Source organism: Pristiophorus japonicus, chromosome 16 (genome assembly GCF_044704955.1).
Source record: "Pristiophorus japonicus isolate sPriJap1 chromosome 16, sPriJap1.hap1, whole genome shotgun sequence".
Taxonomy (NCBI): Eukaryota; Metazoa; Chordata; class Chondrichthyes; family Pristiophoridae; genus Pristiophorus; species Pristiophorus japonicus.
In genome coordinates, this window is record NC_091992.1 from 88229887 (window position 1) to 88246938 (window position 17052).

Consider the following 17052-nt stretch of genomic DNA (forward strand, 5'->3'; position numbering starts at 1 on the left):
GCCCCGAGACCCGACACCCGCTCCCCCCTCCCCCCCGCCAACCAGACACCCGCTCCCCCCCCCGCCCCGACCCGAGACCCGACACCCGCTCCCCCCTCCCCCCCGCCAACCTAAGACCCGACACCCGCTCCCCCCCCGCCCCGACCCGACACCCGCTCCCCCCCCGCTGACTGACCCGACCCGCGCTCCTCTTCTCCAACCCTCCCCCCCCTCTCTCTCTCTCTCCCCCCCTCTTTCTCCCCCTCTCTCTCTCCCCCCCCCGCTCTCTCTATCTCTCTTCCCCCCCTCTCTCTCTCTCCTCCCCCTCTCTCTCTCCCTCCTCTCTCTCTCTCTCTCTCTCCCTCCCCCCCCCTCTCTCTCTCCCCCCCCCTCTCTCTCTCTCTCTCTCCCTCCCGCTCCCGCTCAGCGGCACGAACGGCTGCAGAATTCTCCCTGGCTGGAGCACTTTCACACAGGTAGGAAGATGGTTTATTTAATCTTTTCTTGGCTTATAAATGTTTATTCAGGTTGGATTTATTTGTATAATATTTGTAGAAATATAAATAAGGATCTATTGTCGAATTTGATGAGTTCCCTTCCCCCCCCCTCCCCCCCACCTCGTTCTGGACGCCTAATTTGTAACCTGCGCCTGATTTTTTAATGTGTAGAACAGGTTTTTTCAGTTCTACAAAAATCTTCACTGGCTCCATTCTACTTTAGTTTGGAGTACATTTTCACTGTGGAAACTTTCAAATCAGGCGTCAGTGGCCGGACACACCCCCTTTTGAAGAAAAAATTCTGTTCTAAACTAGAACTGTTCTATCTGACTAGAACTGCAGAAAAAAAAATGTGGAGAATTGCGATTTCTAAAATAGTCTGTTCTCCACCAGTTGCTCCTAAAAATCAGGCGCGAATCATGTGGAAACTTGGGCCCATTATGTGCTACTTTATCAAATGCCTTTTGGAAGTCCATATACACCACATCAATCACAATTCCCTCATCAACCCTCTCTGTTGCCTTATCAAAAAACTTGATCAAGTTAGTTAAACACAATTTGCCTGTAACAAATCCATGCTGGCTTTTCTTAATTAATCCACACTTAATGTTGTCCCAGATTAGCGCTTCTAAAAGCTATGTTCGACTTATCTTTCTCTCAATAGTTTCATTGGTAGTGTGAGTTATCAGTGTACTAAAAACTGCATGTGTTATGCGTGATGTGAATGGGATATCACATCACCCCACGAACAATTAGCCCTTAATTAAAGTATAACAAGAATCTTACCTCACTTTTCTATTTAACTCCAAAATGCAATAAATACCATACTGTCAGGCTGTTATGTTCAGTCTATAGCTAAATCAGATTTACAAGTAAGATGCACATGAGCAGAAAATACAGCAAAATAGTGTTGGAAAAAATATTTATAAAACAAGAAAAATAAAGCCAGTCCACAAAGGCTTAAATTATCTTCTGTAGAATGTATTTCTTGTAGAGACTGTTAATGTGCAAGATTTTTGGGAGGCAACAATCTTTCATAAATATTGTTCTTTCACCCTTAATACCTAAAGTCATATAAAAAGAATCTACTTTTGCCATCTGTATGGTATTATTTATCTGAAACTCAAAAAGTGTTTGATGTTCAACTAACACTCCATTTTATTAACTGACAGAAAACTGTATTTAATGTTTGTTTCCCCATGCATCAATTCATACATAGTTCATAAATATAATCCATTTCCCTTTATGTTTTGTTAGAAGCCGACAAGGTTGCTTACCTGACTGGCCTTAACTCTGCAGATTTGCTAAAGGCTTTATGCTATCCACGAGTAAAGGTTGGCAATGAATTTGTGACCAAAGGTCAGACTGTTCAGCAGGTACAGTTTCCAAGAATTATAGTAAAATAACATGTCTAAATGTTTAAAATATTTAATTTAGGCTGCTGCTTTCAACTAAACTGTATATTGTATTCTTTCAGGTATACAACTCAGTTGGTGCCCTTGCCAAATCAGTTTTTGAGAAAATGTTCTTGTGGATGGTTGTCCGTATCAATCAGCAATTGGACACTAAACAGGCCAGACAGTTTTTCATTGGTGTGCTGGATATTGCTGGATTTGAAATTTTTGATGTAAGAATCATAAATATCAACAAAATAAATTACTTAAAATTAACAGTATTAAAAAGGCAATCCAATGATTAAATAACACCTTAAATTGCTCTATATATTCAGTACAATAGCTTGGAACAGTTATGTATCAACTTCACTAATGAGAAACTGCAGCAGTTCTTCAACCATCACATGTTTGTTCTGGAACAAGAAGAGTACAAGAAGGAAGGAATTGATTGGGAATTCATTGACTTTGGTATGGATCTGGCTGCCTGCATTGAACTCATTGAAAAGGTAGGTGATACAGTGCACTTTGTTAATATATATCACTTTATCAATTGCAAGAATGTCTTGATATTAATATATGTGTGGTAACCACAGCCCATGGGTATCTTCTCAATCCTGGAAGAGGAGTGCATGTTCCCCAAGGCCTCAGACACTTCTTTCAAGAATAAACTGTATGACCAGCATCTCGGTAAGTCAAACAACTTCCTTAAACCGAAGCCTGTCAAAGGAAGGCCTGACGCTCACTTCTCACTGGCCCATTATGCTGGCAATGTGGACTACAACATTACTGGCTGGCTGGATAAGAACAAGGACCCTCTGAATGAAAGTGTAATTGGACTGTTCCAGAAATCATCAGCAAAACTTTTGGGCGTTCTCTATGCTGCACCTGCTGAAGGTAAAACCCTATTACGTTCAAATATTAATATTCCTTTTTGTTAACATTGTATTCTTTCCTTTTCCTAATCAGTTTAGACCTGTTGTTTTTTTGCAGCTGAATCCGCTGGCAAGAAAGCTGGCAAAAAGAAGGGTGGTTCCTTCCAGACAGTGTCTGCTCTGTTCAGGGTATGATTTTCTCTTACATGTGGATTTATCAATCTGTCGTGAACTAAGGTTTAATAAATATCAGTGGGTTAGCAAAACATTGATAGAAGTGTGCCAAATATGAGTAATACATAAAACAGTGTCATATTATTGTTACAAATACCATGGGAAGGATCTATAGTACTTTCTTGTTCACCTCACAGGAAAACTTAGGCAAGCTGATGGCTAACCTGAGAACTACGCATCCACATTTTGTGCGTTGTTTAATCCCCAACGAGACAAAGACACCAGGTAAGGGCGATTCCTTTTCTATACATTACAATTTTGAGGAAATAAATCACAAGTGAAATCAGTAATGGATGCAATCCTCTGTTTTTAACTTAATAGGACAGGAAAAAAATCATTTGATGTGTTGTATTTTAATGTTTATGTTGTATCCAACAGGTATTATGGAAAACCATCTTGTTATACACCAGCTGAGGTGTAATGGTGTGCTTGAAGGCATCAGAATCTGCAGAAAGGGATTCCCAAGCAGAATCATCTATGGTGACTTCAAGCAAAGGTAATGAAGCTCAAACTCTACATTTCATTTTTTTATCCTGTGAAAATTTTGAATATATTCCGTTCTAATGAGAAAAAACAATAACCTGATTAAACCTCTAATACAACAGATACAGGGTTCTTAATGCAAGTGCCATTCCAGAAGGTCAGTTCATTGATAGCAAGAAGGCTTCTGAGAAGCTATTGGGATCCATTGATGTAGATCACACCCAGTACAAATTTGGACACACTAAGGTAATTATATTTAAAACCTAAATTTTTACTGTAAAATAATAGGCTGGATGAACCTGTAAATATAATTTAAGTTTAACTTGAGAAGCATCAGAATTGTCAATCTGCTTCTGTGTTATTACGTAACTAGATATATGGAGCAATTCCAGTCCCGCTAGATTGCTCCATTCGGGTGGGGACAACCAAATCGCGCACAGTGCAAATAATACACAACAGCCGCAATTTCGCCAACCGTGGCGAGTCCGGGGCGGCTGAGGTAGGTGGCAGGTTGCGACCCCGCTCCTGGCTCCATCCCGCACTGTGAAAAGAATTTGATGGGGCTTGTTAAGCACGTTGTGCGAGGTTTCCGGCCAATTAAAAGGAAGCAGGTCCAATGTTCTGCAGCATTGAGGTGCTGCAAACATTGACAAGCACTGCACAAAAGTGCAAGGCTGCTCCCAGACTTTCCATCATTCCTCTATATGCAAATTTGGACACACCAAGTTAATTTTTAACCGATGTTTCTCACTGAAATAATAGGCTGATGTACCTAGGAATATTGCTTTCAGTTTAATTGAGAAGTATCAGAATTGTCTTACGTCTTATGTTAATATTGAACTAGATTCCAGACCCCCTACACACTGCTCCAGTAGCATGGGAACAACTCAACTGCAAAAGTGCAAATGCCACACAAACTTTCTAGTATCAATTCAACAATGCAAAAACAAATTGTGTCATGTATTTACAATTGATATTTGCTGCATTGATCATAAAAGTTAACGCTTACTATAATTTATTAAAGGTGTTCTTCAAGGCTGGTCTCTTGGGTGCACTTGAAGAGATGAGAGATGAAAAGTTGGCACAACTCGTTACCGGCACCCAGGCTCTTTGCCGTGGATACCTAATGAGGGTTGAATTTAAGAGAATGAATGAAAGGAGGTAAATATCCTAAAATATTTTTGCCAGCAAAAAATATTGTATCATTTTACTCATAAAAAAGCTATAGAAGGATTGTTATGACCTGTGTTCCCCTGTCTAACTGTATCCTTTAGGGAAGCACTGTATACTCTACAGTACAACATCCGTTCATTCACGAATGTCAAACATTGGCCATGGATGCAATTGTATTTCAAGATCAAACCTCTTCTGAAAAGTGCTGAAACTGAAAAGGAAATGGCGAATATGAAAGATGAGTTTGAGAAAACTAAGGAGGCACTTGCCAAATCTGAAGCACGAAGGAAAGAATTAGAAGAGAAAATGGTGGCTTTTGTACAGGAAAAAAATGATCTCCTACTCCAAGTTCAATCGGTATAAACATTTGCTGCATTAACATAGCAAAAATTGTGTACAACTTATAAAAACCATAGTCTGGTATAATTCATTGTATAATTTTTTTACAGGAAGGTGAAACTCTGGCAGATGCGGAAGAAAGATGTGAGGGACTGATTAAAAATAAAATTCAATTGGAGGCTAAAGTGAAGGAAGCTAATGAAAGATTGGAAGATGAAGAGGAGATAAATGCTGAACTCACAGCTAAGAAGAGAAAATTGGAGGATGAATGTTCTGAACTGAAGAAGGATATTGATGACTTGGAGCTCACTTTAGCCAAAGTTGAGAAAGAAAAACATGCCACTGAGAACAAGGTATGAATAGGTGATTTTTATGTACAATAATATACAACTCATGGAAAGATTTTCATACCTGTTGATTACACTTCATGACATTTGTCTCTATGTTTTGTTTTTGGTGAACATAGGTTAAAAACCTAACTGAAGAGATGGCTAGTCTCGATGAAAACATCGCTAAAGTAACAAAGGAAAAGAAAGCCCTCCAAGAGGCCCATCAGCAGACTTTGGATGATCTCCAGGCCGAGGAAGACAAAGTCAACACTCTAACCAAAACAAAGACGAAGTTGGAACAACAAGTTGATGATGTTAGTATTCTTAAACACAACTAGGTCAAATGGGTTTGAGAATACGGTCATTGTTTGCAGCAAGTTCTGATAAAGTCATTTGTTTTCCTTAAAAGCTCGAAGGTTCTCTAGAGCAGGAGAAGAAACTTCGCATGGATCTTGAACGCGCTAAGAGGAAGCTTGAAGGTGACTTGAAGCTGGCGCAAGAAACCACAATGGATTTGGAGAATGATAAGCAGCAACTGGATGAGAAGCTAAAAAAGTCGGTCATCTTATTCTTTGTTCACATCCTTTTGCTTGAATTTTTAATCCACCTGTCCTGTTGATTAGCATACAGAACTTGGTATTACCAACATTGATTCTTCAGTCAGCGGATTTTCATTAAGTTGAGCATGTGATCTTGTGGAACTTTTGTGATTGAACTAGTACAAGAGCACTCCTCATAGAGAGTAATATGGTGTTAGCTTGGGAATTAAGTTTTGATTTTAAATATCCCCTAGCTGTGACATAATTTATTGAAAACCAAAATACTGCACATACTGGAAATCTGAAAGAAAAACAGAAATTGCTGAACATACTCAGCCGGTCAGGCAGTATTTGCAGAAAGAGAAACAAAGTTAACATTTAAGGTCGATGACCTTTCATTAGAACTGCATTTTCTGTTTTTATAACATAATTTATTGTATCAGCAAGTCAGTGAAAATAAATAGATTTCTTGTGTGCATTCATTAATCATATAGCAGTTCATTAATTGAGTGGTTTAAATGCTTATTAAAGGAAGGAATTCGAAATCAGCCAGCTTCAAAGCAAAGTTGAAGATGAGCAGGCTTTGGCTGCTCAACTGCAGAAAAAGATTAAAGAATTACAGGTGATTTACATGTCCAGTGAAATTATCAATGCTATCTTTGTAAATGTTACGTGCATGAACTGATGTTACTTGTTCTAAGATTATAATCAACACAAATTTATTTTAAGGCTCGTATTGAAGAGCTTGAAGAAGAAATTGAAGCTGAGCGTGCCTCTCGTGCTAAGACTGAGAAACAGAGAGCTGATCTTGCTCGGGAACTTGAAGAGATCAGTGAGCGACTAGAAGAAGCTGGAGGTGCAACTGCAGCACAGATTGAAATGAACAAAAAACGTGAAGCAGAATTTCAGAAAATGCGCCGCGATCTGGAAGAATCTACCCTGCAGCATGAAGCCACAGCCGCTGCTCTTCGTAAGAAGCAGGCTGATAGTGTTGCAGAACTTGGGGAACAAATCGATAACCTGCAACGTGTGAAACAGAAACTTGAGAAGGAAAAGAGTGAGTTGAAGATGGAAATTGATGACCTTGCTAGCAACATGGAATCTGTATCTAAAGCCAAGGTACTTTTCTGAATTGCTAAACTCTACTCGTTTATATATTAGGTATAAAATTCTGATGTCCCCGGGCCCGTACGAAGTTTCTACGGACCCGGGAACACATCAGAAAAGCCGATTTTCAGCACACATTGCGCATGTGCTGAAAACTGGCTTTTCTGATCTGTCAAGTTTCTGGCTTGACAGATCTCGCGCATATCGGGAGCGAGGATATTTATACATGCAAATTTGTGATATTTACGCATACAAATGTCCTCAAAAATTTTGCGCATGAAAAAGCATGCGCACACCCTACTTTTACAGGCACAAGTTTTTTAAAACACACAAAAACATAAAAAAATAAAGTTAGGAAAACATATTTTATTGTTAAAACCCTCCCCACAACAGTAAGTTTATTTTAAGGCATAATTAAAAAAACTTTTTTAAAAATCGGGGAAATATTTTTTTTATAAGACATTAATAACTTTAATTTAAATTAATCTTAAATATGTAGTGTATATTTTCTGTTTTATATTGTGTTTTGGATGTTTGGGGAGGGGGTTCATTCATAGTAATAGGTGTTTCGGACTTACAAAACTCCTATTACTATAAATGAGAATATATTATACCAGATTGGCTGCCCAGAGCCATTTGACTCCAGTTCCAGGCCTGCGCACGTCCCGACGTGCATGTGCTGCGATGCGCAGCAAGAGAAGGCCCGTGCATCGGAAAGTCGAGCAGGGGCAGCAGCTTCAGGTAAGTGCGTATTTTTTCTCTAAAATCTAGTCGTGCGCCCGCGGGAAGAAGAAAGCGGAATTTCTGGGTCATTATCTTTAGTTAATAATCGTTGTCCATTTGGTTTCACATATTTTGAGAATTGGACATTTTGGTTTCAGGCGAACCTTGAGAAGGTGTCCCGGTCTTTTGAGGACCAGGTCGGCGAACTGAAAACCAAACACGATGAGCATCAACGTTTGATCAATGATTTATCAACTCATAAAGCACGTCTTGGAACGGAAAATGGTATTTATCAATTCTATAACTATTTATTGTTCAATGTCTAGAAAATACTATGTTATTTTGTAACCTTTTTGCTTGCAACCTCTTCTAATTTGCAGGTGAACTGAATCGCCAGGTAGAGGAGAAGGAAGCCTTGGTATCTCAGCTGACAAGAGGTAAACAAGGATATACTCAACAGCTTGAGGAGCTCAAGAGGCAGCTGGAGGAAGAAACAAAGGTACCAGAATAATTTAAGTAAATCGTCCCGATTAGTTTTAGAACTAAACAGTTACAATAATGTAAAATGATTTCCATGTGTCTGAGAATTTATTTTCTGCAACAGTTTAATTTCTTCAAATTGCAACATTATTAAATATTACATTTTGCAATGTGATTGCCTCATAATTAACTTAAGATGTTACTTTTGGAAGTGGAGCTATTTCCATTCATTGTGACCATAAGCAAAGTATCACATTTCAGTAATATGCTAATAATAATCACAGATACATTAACAATTATTTCATCATCCAACTTGGTAATTATTTCAGGCTAAAGGTGCCTTGGCACATGCTCTGCAATCCGCCCGCCATGACTGTGATCTGCTCCGTGAGCAATTTGAAGAGGAACAGGAGGCAAAGGCTGAGCTCCAGCGTGGCATGTCCAAGGCCAACAGCGAAGTTGCTCAGTGGAGAACAAAATATGAAACTGATGCAATCCAGCGCACAGAGGAACTGGAGGAGGCCAAGTATGTGATAATAAAATGAGAATTTTGCTTCATACAACATGTTCAGTGGGATGATGTTATTACAACGTCTTTGGTTTTGTACTTTTCAGGAAAAAACTTGCTCAGCGTTTGCAGGATGCAGAAGAGCACATTGAGGCTGTGAATTCTAAATGTGCTTCATTGGAAAAGACAAAACAGAGATTGCAGGGTGAAGTGGAGGATCTTATGATAGATGTGGAGAGGGCAAATTCAGCAGCAGCAGCTCTTGACAAAAAACAGAGGAATTTTGACAAGGTAAAAGTATGCTTCCCCATTGTCTCCCTTTCTCTGTTATTCTAAAGACAATTACAATACCAATTTCATATTGATATTAAGTAATTTCAGCTGTGGATGGATGCAAGAATTGCAGTATAACTCTGTTAGGATTAGAACTAATTCTTGAATGGGCTAAAACCAAGTGGATGATGCCCCTCCAGGACCCTTTCTAATCACATTTAAGTTTCACATTGGGTGGAATGAAATAGCCTCTCCCACAGAAGGGTGTGGAATTTTCAACACTGAGATCAATAGAACTTTGTTTGGTAAAGTTATCAAGGGATATGGAGAAAAGGTGGGTAAATGGAGTTGAAGTACAGATCGTTAAAAAAATCCACGTTCAGGCATCTTCCACACCTTCAAGATTTAGTTCGGGACCTGGAATTTTAGGTCCTTCATTGAAACACCTGTGAACTTTGTGACATGGAAGCAAATCATCCTCGATTCGACGGACTGCCTATGATGATGACAGATCAGCCATGATCTAATAGAATGGCAGAACAAGCTCAATGGTCTGAATAATCTGCTCTTCTTCTATGCATGAAAACAAGTTTAAACTATATTCAGACTGGGCATTGGATCTCCTAGGCACTTTAAAATTCAGTACTTAATCTTTTTAATATAAGAAAGCAAATGCTGTCCCTATTCTGTCCAAATAAAACATAGGCCCTGAAATTCCGATGTCCGGGTCCGTACGAAGTTTCTACGGACCCGGGAAGGCATCGGGAAAGCCGGTTTTCAGCACGCAATGCGCATGCACTGATAAACCGGCTTTTCCGATCTGTCAAGTTTCTGGCTTGACAGATCCTCTGTATCGCGGGAGCGAGGACACTTGCAGGACAAGATTTCTGATATTTACGAATATCTTGCCCTGCAAATCTCCTTTAAAATCTTGTGCCTGAAAAAGCAGGTGTATAGTCTATTTTTACAGGCGCAAGTGTTTAAAAATACACAAAAACATTTTAAAATAAAGTTATACAAACACATTTTATTGTTAAAAACCCTCCCCACTATGGTAAGTTTATTTTAAGGCTCAATTAAAAAAACTTTTTAAAAAGTCGCGAATATTTTTTTTTATAACAACTTTAATATAAATGAATGTTATATGTCATTTATTTTCTATTTTCTATTGTGTTTTGGGTGTTTGTGGGGGGGTTTCTCATTCATAGTAATAGGAGTTCCTATTACTATGAATGAGAATCTATACTACACCCGATTGGCTGCTGTCTCCAGCTCCCGGCCTGCGCACGTCCCCACGTGCATGCGCTGCGACGCGCTGTCATGAGAGGCCTCGGGCTCGGAAGGTTCAACCGGCACAGCAGCAACAGGTAAGTGCGCATCTTTTTTCTCTTTTTCTGTCGTTTGCCCGAGGGAAGAGCTCGACCGGAAGTTAAGATCCATTGTCATTCGGAAACAGACCTTTGTGCATCCAATTAAATACGCATGCATGACATTCTGTCATGACAGGCAGAGTATGAGTTGCAGCCCAAAGTGTAATTCCAGACTTGAAGTTGAAGTCTGTACTCCATACTCTCCAGCTATCATCTCACGTTGATATTGAGGTATAACTACATCCTCATATTTTATTTGTAACTGTTGCAATTGTACAATAAAGGTTCTGGCAGACTGGAAACAGAAATTTGAGGAAAGCCAGACTGAACTGGAAGCAGCTCAGAAGGAATCCCGCAGTCTCAGTACTGAGATCTTCAAAATGAAGAATGCATATGAGGAGTCTCTGGAGCAACTTGAAACTCTTAAACGAGAGAATAAGAATCTGCAGCGTAAGTCCTAATCCTTTCTTGTCATTTAAATATGTTGATATTATTACATTGATGAATATTTACTTGGGAGTTAAAAGAAAAATTCCATTCTTGCCTACTGTACTTCATACTCTCCAGGAATCAGTCTCACAACAGTAATATAATTAATTGCATTATACACATTTCTTTTATAATTTTAGTTTCATCACTACTAAAATAGGTATCATTTGCAATTTTGTTTCATAAAACAGAGGAGATCTCTGATCTGACTGAGCAGCTGGGTGAAAGCAGCAAGGCCCTCCATGAGCTAGAAAAGGCAAAGAAGACAGCTGAGCAGGAGAAGAGTGAAATTCAGACAGCTCTGGAGGAAGCAGAGGTAAAACGAATAATTATTTTAGCAGTACATGTTAGAAATCAAAATTTAGATCAATAGTATTTGTCAAATGGTGTAACAGAGTTGCAACAATAGTCGAATGCATTGGATCGCTTTAAAATTGCCGATCGGCCGGCAAAATACTGCCCCAGGTTCAGCCGGGTCACCAACGGGAAGCCTGGCACCCCCTCTTGGGTGTCAGGCTGCTGGCCTGGCTGAACCCCTCCCTGGTGGTCCAGTAGCCAAAGATAAAAAATGATAGAATCTCTCCCCTTTAACGGAGGGGAGGGAGCATGGTGACGCACATGCGCTGTGATGTCACCATGACTCCACCGCTGATTGACAGTGGCGGAGCCCCGTCTGACCCATTTTCAGCCAGTCAGCCTGGCTTTCAGTCTAAGGTCTGCCCCCATTATGAGTCACTTTCTGTGGAACTTTGAAAAAGTTTCAAAGTCCTGAAAATGGCTCTACCTACCATACCCAGGATTTCAGCGGTAAGTACCACTCTAAAAATCATAGGTGGGCCAGCTTTCTGGCGCACCTGAATTTCGACCCCTGTGTGTGTGGAGGCGATATGAGCATCTGATTTTAAGGTGAGATTGAAATGAGAATTTATGGCCAGATCTCTGCCAGAAAAAAACACAGTTGTGATACAGATCGTCTTCAGAGTGATATGCAATTACTGCAGACAAACTGGCACATTTATGAATTATAAATACAACATTTCTCCACACATTCGAGAATAACAAATATTTGAAGGGAACAGATGCAACACTTCTCCCATTGGGCTTTCTTCTATGGGGACTAAAGCTATGGGGTGTAGTGAAGGCCGGAAAGGAGACAAAAGTTTTCATACTGCAGGTTAAACAAATAGATTTTAAAAAAAATTTAGTGTGTGTTGTGATAGTGTGGTTGTGATTAATGCTGTGTACTGACATGCCTGTTCCTGTTCCAGTTCCTGTTGTCAGGATTATTACTGATTATGTTAAGTCCCCGCATCCATCCGGTTTCATGAAACCAATCACAGCCAATTTAAAAGCAGCATTGTCAGATGCTCGGACTTGACCTGTCTGTTGTCTCAGGGGAAGAAATGGTGTGAAACACTGTGGCTGAAAAACAGATATATTAAGAAAGTACCTTTTTTGTGAGGCATATTATTCCTACTGGGAAGGTTTAAACTGCAGAGCCCCAAGCAGAAAATATGGGATTTAATTAATACATTCATCGTCCAGTTTCTATCAAGTAACATTCAAATAAAGGTAGCTTTCACACCCTTCATGATAACATAAGCCACAGAATTAAGAAGTCAAGGATAACATCCATTAGAAGAGATTTTTAGATTAACAATCTCCCCACGCAGGGCAGGAGTTTCACCAGATCCTGCATTACATACAGGGCAGGGCTGCAAAGCTTTTCAGAAAAACAAGCCATTACCACCATCTATTTTAGTGAGGGAAATCACCAGCATCATTAGCATCGTATGCAAGGTGGCAATTGTCATGTATTCAACTGTCATTGCAACACATGTATAAGCTGACCTAAGTTGTACACCTTGAGAACACTGACCACAGGGGGCGCACTTGTGGGAGACACTCTTAACCTGGACTTTTCGGTATAAAAGGGGAAGCTCCACCCATCGTCTGTCTCTTGAGGTCTTGGTAATAAAGGTAACTGGTCACTGAGTGATCTTCTCTCAATTATGGGTCTCGTGTGCATTTATACTGTATAGTAAGGACATATTATTGGCGATGAGAAACTGGGATTTCAACCATGCGAGCAGGGCTACTAGCAGCACAGAAGAGAGGTACTGTGTTGGTGATGATTGGGACGGCTTTATTGAGAGACTATAGCAAAGTTTTGTCACTAAGGAATGGTTGGGACAGGATTTGGCCGACAAACGCAGGGCTCATCTCCTGAAGATTTGTGGATCCAGAACGTAATCCCTGATGAAGGACCTTCTAGTGTCAGAGAAGCCGGCGGACAAGACGTTCGAAGAGCTCAGTAAGTTGATCGGGGAACACCTTAAACCGGCGAGCAGCATGCACATGGTGAGACACCGGTTTTACACACACCGGTGGCGAGAAGGGCAAAGCATTCCAGACTTCATGGCAGATCTCCGGCGACTGGCAAGCCTATGTAAGTTCCCAGATGCATGCAGAGCGGATATACTGCGAGACTTTTTTATTGAGGGCATCGGGCACGCTGGGGTTTTCAGGAAACTGATTGAGACCAAAGACTTGACCTTGGAAGCGGTGGCTCTGATAGCCCAGACAATTATCTCAGGAGAGGAAGAGACCAGAATGATTTATGGCAAAAATCTTGGCTCAAATGCGGAAAACGACCAGGGAGTCAACATTGTTAACGCGGCACACAATTCCCTAGGCAGACAAGGGCAATCGGACATGCCCCAGCATGTAGTCGAACCCAAAGGGGGAATTCAACAGAGACAATGGCTAGCTGAATGGCGATTCATGCCATCGCAATGGACAATGCGGCCAGTAATGGGGCCATCAACACCTGTTAATGGTGCGCTTAAGGACAGTTACAGAGACAGTCAGAGACGATCGACTGGTAATGCACCTTTTGTTTCCAACAATGGGGCCTCTAGCTCATGTTGGAGGTGTGGAGGCAAACACCCAGCCAGAGCTTGCAGGTATCAGCAATATACCTGCAGAAACTGCAACGTCAGTGGTCACTTGGTGTGTATGTGCAGGAAGCCTGAGCCAGGTTGATGTACGAGGAGGATGGGCCCGATGTAAGACCTATGAGGCCAAATGAATACTGGGGGAAATCGCTGGAAGCTGAAGTTCAGCGAGTTCATGTGGAGCATATATACAGTTCATATACCAGGACGCCACCGATGATGATGGAAGTGCTCCTCAATGACATCCCAATATTAATGGAGCTAGACACGAGGGCCAGCCAGTCCATGATGAGTATCAAACAGTTTGAAAGGTTGTAGGTGTCCAAGGCCAGGAAGCCAAAATTATTGCCGATTGACGCACAGCTACGGACATATACAAAGGAGATCATTCCGGTGCTAGGCAGCGCCACGGTAGTTGTGACCCACAAAGATTCGGAGAACAGGTTGCCACTCTGGATTGTCCCAGGGGACGGTCCCGCACTACTGGGGAGGAGTTGGCTTGCTGTCATGAACTGGAAATGGGACGATGTCAATGCAATTTCTTCTGTGGAGCTCACAGGTCCTGGAAAAATTTGACTCATTATTTCAACCCGGCATTAGCACTTTCATGGGGACCAAGGTAGTGATTCACATAAACCCGAACGCCAGGCCAGTACACCACAAGGCCAGAGTGGTGCCGTACGTGATGCGGGAAAAGATAGAAGGCGAATTGGACTGCCTGCTGAGGGAAGGCATCATCTCGCCAGTCGAATTCAGTGACTGGGCGAGCCCGATCATGCCGGTGCTCAAGGTGGATGGGTCGGTCAGGATATGTGGCGACTACAAGGCCACCATCAATCGGGTGTCACTCCAAGACCAGTACCCACTACCGAGAGCGGAGGACCTCTTTGCGACGCTATCTGGTGGCAAACTTTTTTCAAAATTGGACCTGACCTCAGCTTACATGACCCAGGAGCTGGCGAGTGAGTCGAAGAAGCTGACCACCATCACTACACACAAGGGGTTGTTTGAGTATAACAGATGTCCGTTCAGGATTCATTCGGCCGCCGCGATCTTTCAGTGAAATATGGAAAGCCTCCTCAAGTCGATTTCAAGGACGGTGGTTTTTCAAGATGACATCCTCATCACGGGTCGTGATACTGAAGAGCACCTCCACAACCTGGAGGAGGTGCTACACAGACTCGACCGGGTAGGGCTGCGACTGAAAAAGGCGAAGTGCGTCTTCCTAGCTCCAGAGGTAGAATTCCTGGGGAGGAGGGTAGCAGCAGACGGGATCAGACCTACTGCGTCCAAAACGGAAGCGATCCAGAGAGCACCCAGACCCCGTAACACGACGGAGCTGCGTTCGTTCCTGGGGCTCCTGAACTATTTTGGTAACTTTCTTCCCAAATTGAGCACGCTGTTAGAGCTGCTACACATGCTCCTACGCAAAGGTTGCGATTGGGTCTGGGGGGACAGCCAGGAAAGGGCTTTTGATAGAGCACGCAATTTGTTATGCTCCAACAAACTGTTAACGTTATATGACCCGTGTAAGAAACTGGTTTTAACATGCGATGCATCGTCCTATGGGGTCGGGTGTGTGTTGCAGCATGTGACTGCCAATGGTCAGTTACAGCTGATAGCTTATGCCTCCAGAAGTCTATCCCAGGCAGAAAGGGGCTAGGGGATGGTAGAAAAGGAAGCGCCAGCATGTGTATATGCAGTAAAAAAAATTCACCAGTACCTGTTTGGCAGGAATTTTGAGCTGGAGACAGATCACAAACCCCTAACGTCCCTTTTGGCCGACAACAAGGCCATAAATGCGAATGCATTGGCCTGCATACAGAGGTGGGAACTTACATTAGCCGCCTATGACTACACAATTCGGCACAGACCGGGCACTGAAAACTGCGCCGATGCACTCAGCAGGCTACCACTAGCCACCACTGAGGGGGCAGCTGAACTTGATGCTGAGATGGTCATGGCTGTTGAAGCTTTCGAAAGTGAAGGCTCACCTGTGACAGCCCGTCAGATTAAAGTCTGGACAAATAAAGACCCGCTACTGTCTTTAGTTAAGAAATGTGTCCTGAATGGTGACTGGGCAGCCGCGTACGGGGCATGCCCTGAGGAGTTTAAACCGTTTCATTGACGCAAGGATGAACGCTCGATTCGGGCTGATTGTTTTTGGTTGTAGTAGATGCCTACTCCAAATGGATTGAGTGTGCCATTTTAAATTCAGGCATATCCTCTGTCATGGTAGAAAGTCTACGGGCAATGTTCGCCACCCATGGTCTACCGGACGTCTTGGTCAGCGACAATGGCCCGTGCTTCACAAGCACTGAATTCCAGGACTTCATGGCAGGCAATGGAATCAACCATGTCAGAACGGCCCCGTTCAAGCCATCCTCTAACGGCCAGGTGGAACGAGCAGTGCAGATAATCAAACATAGGATGCTCAGAATCCAAGGGGGTTCCCTACAAAGCCGCTTATCACGCCTCCTGTTGGCCAATAGATCCCGACCACACTTGCTCACAGGAGTTCCACCCGCTGGGCTGCTAATGAAAAGGATGCTCAAAATCAGGTTATCCCTTATACACCCTACTATGAAAGAAATTGTTGAGAGCAGGCGTCAGTCACAATGTGACTACCAAGACAGGAATGTAAAGGCGCGATGTATTGATGTCAATGACCCTGTTTTTTCCTTAATTATGCTGCAGAGCCCAAATGGCTTGCAGGCACTGTGATTGCCAAAGAGGGGAATAGGGTTTTGGTAGTTAAACTTACCAATGGACAAATCTGCCACAAACACGTGGATCAACCTAAAAGGAGGTTCAGCAACCCCATAGAAGAAGCAGAGGAAGAACACGACATAGAGTTTACTCCACCACAGGTGAACGAACACCGGAACCAAGTGGAGGAGAGCCCAGTCACTGTGGGCAGTCCTGACAGGCCTGAGGCACCGCAAACAGCAGACACTCAGGCCAGCGCCCAACAACCGGAGCCCCAACTCAGGCGCTCTACAAGGGAGCGTAAACCCAGAGAGACTTAACCTGTGATCCCAATTAGACTTTGGAGGGGGTGGGGAGGTTATGTCATGTATTCAACTGTCATTGTAACCCATGTATAAGCTGACCTAAGTTGTACACCTTGAGAACACTGACCATAGCGGACGAACTTATGGGAGACATTCTAACCTGGACTTTCCGGTATAAAAGGGGAAGCTCCACCCACCGTCTGTCTCTTGTGGTCTTGGTCATAAAGGTAACTGGTCACTGAGTGACCTTCTAGCAAGTATGGGCCTCATGTGCATTTATACTGTATAGTAA

The 17052-nt window shown here is 42.4% G+C and overlaps 1 protein-coding gene across 1 annotated transcript in view; it reads left to right on the top strand.

The window, feature by feature from the left end:
- Positions 1 to 17052, top strand: part of LOC139226204 (myosin-4-like) — a 37856-nt gene that overhangs the window by 13667 nt on the left and 7137 nt on the right. Inside the window, exons 11-31 of the mRNA XM_070856834.1 lie at positions 1734 to 1852; positions 1954 to 2103; positions 2206 to 2376; positions 2464 to 2764; positions 2861 to 2931; positions 3114 to 3201; positions 3355 to 3472; positions 3582 to 3705; positions 4484 to 4620; positions 4734 to 4989; positions 5082 to 5324; positions 5438 to 5614; positions 5710 to 5855; positions 6371 to 6461; positions 6569 to 6958; positions 7828 to 7954; positions 8050 to 8168; positions 8479 to 8675; positions 8765 to 8948; positions 10585 to 10750; positions 10981 to 11105. Coding sequence (XP_070712935.1) covers positions 1734 to 1852; positions 1954 to 2103; positions 2206 to 2376; positions 2464 to 2764; positions 2861 to 2931; positions 3114 to 3201; positions 3355 to 3472; positions 3582 to 3705; positions 4484 to 4620; positions 4734 to 4989; positions 5082 to 5324; positions 5438 to 5614; positions 5710 to 5855; positions 6371 to 6461; positions 6569 to 6958; positions 7828 to 7954; positions 8050 to 8168; positions 8479 to 8675; positions 8765 to 8948; positions 10585 to 10750; positions 10981 to 11105 — 3500 coding nt within the window. The remainder of the gene's footprint in view (positions 1 to 1733; positions 1853 to 1953; positions 2104 to 2205; positions 2377 to 2463; positions 2765 to 2860; positions 2932 to 3113; positions 3202 to 3354; positions 3473 to 3581; positions 3706 to 4483; positions 4621 to 4733; positions 4990 to 5081; positions 5325 to 5437; positions 5615 to 5709; positions 5856 to 6370; positions 6462 to 6568; positions 6959 to 7827; positions 7955 to 8049; positions 8169 to 8478; positions 8676 to 8764; positions 8949 to 10584; positions 10751 to 10980; positions 11106 to 17052) is intronic.